Below are 6,773 nucleotides of genomic sequence, written 5' to 3' on the forward strand. Positions count from 1 at the left end.
ATCGACATCTGGGTTTCTTACTAAGAAGTTATTTTTAAACAATAAAAAACTTCTACATAAGTGGAGAAACCCGGATTTGTAAACAAGGAACGTAGGTACCAAAAGTTTTTGGACTTTACTTTGAGATGTTTTCCCTCTCTCTCTGTTTCTCTAAATCTCTCTTTACCTTTTTTAATCTTTCATCACCTTTTAAGAAGTTTCATTTCTATGACGTATATTTTTTTTGTATAAATTCTTGTTTAATTTTTTAAAACGTAAAAGCTTTCTTTGTGAATCTTCTCTTCACCGCGAGCCTCCGTCTTATGCCCTCAGCCCAGATCCGGGGTAATTTATCATCGGAAAATACCACAAGCTTGCGAGCCCTTCACGACAGTCTTATAAAATATTCCTTAAGATAGAAAATACTAGTTCTCTTTTGAAACACAATTTTATTTACGCATTCGCCCTATAATTTACAAACCAGATGTTGAATAAATTATAAGAAATGTGATCATTGCTGAAAATAAATTTTAAAATGCACATATGTGGTCCTTGCCAAAACGTTACATTTCGATTATAAATAATTTTAAGTAATCAGAAATTCTAGCTTGTAAATTTGTTACGTTTTGGCGAGATTTATTGATTTAATTGTGGTTTAGCACATGATTGGTCACGTTTTGTCGCAACTTTAATCAATATTTCGATAGAATGCAGTAAATATAACAGATTTGCATTTCAAGTTTTTTTTTGCAATATTGGAAATGTAACTTTTTGTGAGGACCTCCACATATGCTGTAAATGACTCGACTAGAATCAGTGTTAAAGGCAGCAGTAATACTGGATTTTCGGAATTTCTAAATTCGGTCACACACCCCACTACTTTACCAACTGCACTGTTTACGCTTTCCCAAAAGATTGAGTATAATCTCTGTCTACTCATGTATGAATCGATACATAATATGGCTCCGGAGTATCTAAAAAATAGACCAATTGGTTGATAGACGTCTCACGCTTCGCTCGGCTACAACAACTGCTATGGGCAAAGTGATCTTACCAGTTCACACTAGATTTGGCGAGCATGCCTTTGAAGTTACTGAACGATGGCATGAGATGCCCTTCCGCCAGTAGTTAGAAATGTGAGAATGATATGATGTTTAGAAAAAAAAACTTAAAACACATTTGTTTGCCAAATAATTTCCTGTTTCATATTTTCCGCAATTCATTTACAGAGAGGCGTCACACTACTTATTTTTTTTGACAACCAAACTACTCAAATTTTCGGAACTCCTAGATGCAATCAATCTCGTGACACAGTACATGCGACTTCACAACAGCCATCTATGTTAGATTTAGAAAAGCTTTCGTTAATCACAGACTCTTTTTATTTGTGAGCAAACTATTATTTTCTTCTTCGTCTATGTTAAGATTTAAAAAATGTAAAAAGTGGAGATAATCCAGATTTGTGAACAAGTATTTGAACTAACTCAAAATGTTGTTAATTTTCGTATTTATATTGTTCTGAATATTTTTTGGTTTATATTAATTGAATCAAATACCTAGCATTTTTATGTATCATCAAGACAGTTGAAAAAATAAACCGATTCAATTTTGTATCAACAAGCTAATCTCAAAGTTTCATATTAGAAAGTAGCTTGGCTCGGAAAACTTCCAAAGTTTTAACCGTTCGTAATAAAGTCAACCCTGGCGGGCATTATCAAGACTATAATATTATTATTATTTTCAGGTCTCGTTCGACCCCAACCCCTTCGTGATAAGGATGCCATTAAATCTGTCATTGGCTCCGGCGGGCGGGGTTCCTCCCTTCCAGCCCGCTCATTGGTCGACGCGGCTCGGCCACGCCCACAACCAACCCCCCGAAAGCGTAAGGTCCGAAGAGTCGAGGAAAATGCTTATTTTATATAAGGGTAACTTCGCGCGCTCGTGGCATTTGTCAGTACGACTTTGGTCAGAGCGCATGTCAGGCCAATTGTGGAGTTCGCGGAATTATCGTAAAAACTTTTTCAAACGTCAAGTGTACATCGTGAAACAATTCATATTCTCCTTTGAACCTATTAGTTTTTCGTGTTAAATTATGTTGTTTAACTATAGTGAATGAAAATGACAATGGACATTCAAAAAGTTAATCGAAGTGACTCGTCGGCAGAAATAAACATGTCTTTGCCGCAACTGGGAGGCGAACCAAAGTCCATCGAGCAATACCAAACGAAAATCGATCATCAGTTCTCTTCTTGTAATCAAAACAGAACGAACAAACGCTCGTTCGATGTCGCCTTCCTGATGATGCCCGACGAAAAAATGAAACAAAAACAGATGGAAAAGCAGTTACGAGTGTCGAAACAGATCTTCAACGACTCCCATTATGCGCGAATGGAAGCGGACAACTTCAGAAAAAATCACGAATACCTCAACAAATCAAATGTGTACTCTCACAGGGAAAGTGATGACTCTAAAGGGACAGATCTATCAACAACATCGTGCTACAGTGAAAAATATCGACATAACAACAACGTTTCTCCTCAATCTAACCAAGAACTCAATATCGACGTGGGTACTGAAGAATTCGCTACGAAGAGTGTGCTAAGTGATTCGGACGTTTCGGACATGTCAAGATCCAGACCAAATTCTACCGAGAGCTTTTCCAGACCAGTGCGCGTGATACACGAATCACCCTATAGAAACAAAGTGTTCGACGACCCCTCTCTTATATCGCAAATCAGACCAGCCTTCGAGCACAACGAAAAGTACATGGCTGCCAGATTGTCGGAGGTCAATCCTAGAAGCGCTTTCACTAAAGTCAACAACAGCTTTCAAGGGAATACGGCTAAGCATCCTACACCGTCTCCAGGACACTCTGAAAGTCCTGATAACCTCAGCTACCAGAACTCGATGAGCCCTCCACTCACGACCTCCAGCCCACCTATGTTGAGTAACATTTTCCACAAAAACCATCAGCTGAAGTCCGTAATTCCAACAAATTTACTATCTACAAACCCGTTTTTAAAAAACCAGGCACTCCATTCATATCACCAGTTCTCAGAACACCAAGGAAGTCTTCATAATAATTCTGAAAATATAACCTTTCCTAAATCATCTCCTACGTACAACCCTTCGCATAAAATGAGCGAAAGCGACAAACACATGAATTTTCCACACTCGAACAAATTTGGTCACATCCTGCCATTTCGGTCAGAACTGCCTCCGTATCTACAATCGAGCCATTCGTATCCGTTTCCGATTCAAAACTTCCATCACCCTGGCGCGGAGTTCCTGAAATTTCAGCAGCAAGGAGAAGCGATGAATCCCCTCATGAGGAACCCGGCAGCGGCTCTCCTCAGCACCCTTCTGCCCCCGTCTCTCGCCACCTTATCTCTTCCAGCCCAGAACGTGTGCGCAAAATGCAACATCAGCTTCCGCATGACGTCAGACCTGGTCTACCACATGAGATCTCATCACAAGAGTGAGGTGAACTACGACGCTACAAGGAGGAAAAGAGAGGACAAGCTCAAGTGTCCTGTTTGCGCCGAAAGCTTCAGGGAGAGGCATCACCTCACCAGACACATGACGGCTCATCAAGACAAGGAAGGAGACATCCTGGATCATCACGTGGTCCCGACGGAAGCCAGCAGTTCCGCATTCTGCTCCAAAGGGAAAGTGCCCAGGCCATATTACGCCCACTCAAATGGAATGCAATCGAAATAAAATGTTAAAATATTTTGATTGTATTCAAAGATGGGTTTTTAATTGACATCTCAATATAAGTGAATAAGAACATGGAATTTCATTTATTTATTCGGCAGTCACACTGTGGTAAAATCTATCAATTTTTATTCAAGTTTTGCTTAATAAATACTACTACTCTATAATATTGGTATTTACTAAGTAAAACTCAAATTAAAAAAGAACATGGAAGTAGGTGGGAATGTCGTATGCCTTGTAAATACCGAAACTTGCATATTTTTACCATCTACGTTAAGATGTCAAGTAAAGTCAGTAAAATCTCTATGAACATATTTATTACCAAATTGTTGATTTTAAGTGCTGTGTATTTTGTTACCAAAATTTCATGTTTTTATTTTATAAACGGTTGATAATTTAAAAACTTTTTTCGATGTTATTTTGTATGTTTTTAAGTACATTCTCTTTAATACGACGATGACACTGTTTAATAAAAAGCAATTATAAGGGTGTAAATATAAACGATGCATTGATTTCGGTTGTTATCTGTCGAAATTTGCTGTCTAATTAAATATTTTTTTTAAATATTAAAAGTATTGTTAACTTTGTGGTGTAGTAATATAATACTTTCCTTATCATTCATCGTTCACTTTGTATAATTTGAAGTAATATTACACAATGTGAACGATGAATGATAAGGAAACCGTTATGTTACGTAAGTCTGTCGTTATACAAAACCAATGTTTTAGGAAGTGTTATTTTGTTTTTATGTAAAATTAATGATAAATTTAAATAAACTCGTAGGGGCAATACTAAATTAATTAAAAAATAAATCATAAAAGACAAAGTTATTTGCTGTAGATTTAAGTAAAAAATAAATATAAATATATTAACTATTAATTTCGTAAATGTTACCTATGAAATACTACTTATGAATAATTTAAATATTTTTTAAAAACGTGCGTCATGAATTATTAAAAACGATTATTTATTTTATAATAGGTGGTGATCAACGTCCAAAGGAAAAAAATTGGAACTCATTTAGTTGAAAATGGAATAAAATTATAAGCACTATTTTTTATTCTTTTATTTTAATACCTTTAATTTAAATATATATTTATATTCATATATATATTTATATATATATATATATATATATATATATATATATATATATATATATATATATATATATATATATATATATATATATATATATATATATATATATATATATATATATATATATATATATATATATATATATATATATATATATATATATATATATATATATATATATATATATATATATATATATATATATATATATATATATATATATATATATATATATATATATATATATACACACACACACACATATTACTACTACTACCATTACGCCGTTTCCCTGCAGGGGTAGGCAGAGAAGATGGAACGCCACACGTCTTCAGTCTAATTAATTATTATATTCTTCTTAATCTAATAAATTATTCTTAGTTCAGCACTAATTTCATCTCAAGGTCCATATATTATATTAACCTTGCGTTTAAAAATTACTGATCTATACAGATTGACTGTGAAATTATTGTCGTCAGTTCAATTCCCGCCAATCGCATTGTAAATTCAAGAATGATTTATTTTTAGTCTGGGTGTGATGTGTTTTTAGGATTTATCTTCATGCAGACAAGCCTTTAAAGAGAAGGGGCCATAAAAATCATAATTAAGATATTAAAAAAAATTAAACAAAACCGTGAATAAAATCGAATCACGTGAATTCTGCGATCCCAGTCACTTCTGTATTTTATAATACGTATAACATATACAAGATAGAGCAATGCAAGTAAACGGAATTTAAATGGAATGGGCACATAGGACCCAGAGAACCGGATCATATTGTGAACCAGGCAATAGCCATGGATTTTCACATCTAGAGGAAGACCAAAGAATTCATGGATGCTACAAAAAGATAACTCGATACTCGAAGGCATGACCTAGGTGACATTTTCCATGATGGAAGGACCTATATACAACCTGAAGACAAGGAGGGTAGACCCCAAAAGCCTACAATGACGATAAGTCGATGCGGAGCCAGGGAGAGGATAGTTTATTTTTGTATATATATATATATATATATATATATATATATATATATATATATATATATATATATATATATATATATATATATATATATATATATATATATATATATATATATATATATATATATATATATATATATATATATATATATATATATATATATATATATACATATATATGTATATATATAATATATAAATTCGTGAGTATTTTAATAATATTACTGTACTAAAATAGATTATTCACACATTTAAATATATCTTCTTTATGTCCACATATATATATATTTTTGAAACCATACATTACCTACATTTATATTTTTGTTTCTGGTAGTAAACACTTTTTTTTAATCCATACATTAATACTTCATTAACATATGTGTAAATTATGTTAAGTATGGGTGCAGTACACAGTACACAATATACTATTGCACGTCATTTTCCTTTGAAAAACTAAATTAATACTCGTAAAAACTAAATTACTGCAAGGTATTATGTTTATTTAAATATAACTATTTTAGCGTATTATTACTAATATGGTTAAAAGTAAGAAAAAAAGTTTTTTTTTTAAATTTTGTTAATGTGGTAATAAATAGTGAAGGTATCATTAATAAAAAAAAATATTTAACCGTAAATTACAATTATTACATGTTTAATTTTATAACGTTGAATAAATATATATTTTTAATATAGATTTATTTAAATTATTGCCATTTACATGCAATCAAATAAGCATGGTCGATTTATTAATTATTATGTTTTTAGTCGTTTATGTCGTTCGCCTCCGTAGTGTAATGGTCAGCACGCTCGGCTACCATTCTGGAGGTCCCGGGTTCGATTCCCAGGGGGGGTAAAATAAATATAAGTGATTTTTTTCACTGTACTATTTATTCGATATTACCCTGGACCGGTACCTGAAGCGGAGGGCTGATCACCTTTCCTTCATGTGTAAACGATCAAGATAACACTGCGTTTGTATTACGCAGTGCC

At 33.1% G+C, this 6,773-nt stretch overlaps 1 protein-coding gene across 1 annotated transcript; it reads left to right on the forward strand.

Moving 5' to 3' along the window:
* The first annotated feature begins 2,018 nt into the window (after nt 1–2,018).
* Nucleotides 2,019–3,909, forward strand: LOC148306727 (uncharacterized). The gene has a single exon (XM_088264492.1). The coding sequence runs from the start codon at nt 2,092–2,094 to the stop codon at nt 3,697–3,699; it is 1,608 nt and encodes a 535-aa protein (XP_088120618.1). The 5' UTR covers nt 2,019–2,091; the 3' UTR covers nt 3,700–3,909.
* The last annotated feature ends 2,864 nt before the right edge of the window (nt 3,910–6,773 follow it).

This window comes from Brachycentrus maculatus, unplaced genomic scaffold, assembly GCF_059751285.1.
Source record: "Brachycentrus maculatus isolate JH-2025_06_01 unplaced genomic scaffold, ASM5975128v1 h1tg000228l, whole genome shotgun sequence".
NCBI lineage: Eukaryota > Metazoa > Arthropoda > Insecta > Trichoptera > Brachycentridae > Brachycentrus > Brachycentrus maculatus.

Bases quoted from the DNA above. Each gene is read 5' to 3' on its own strand.
- LOC148306727 (XM_088264492.1), top strand. From the start codon at position 2,092: ATGAAAATGACAATGGACATTCAAAAAGTTAATCGAAGTGACTCGTCG.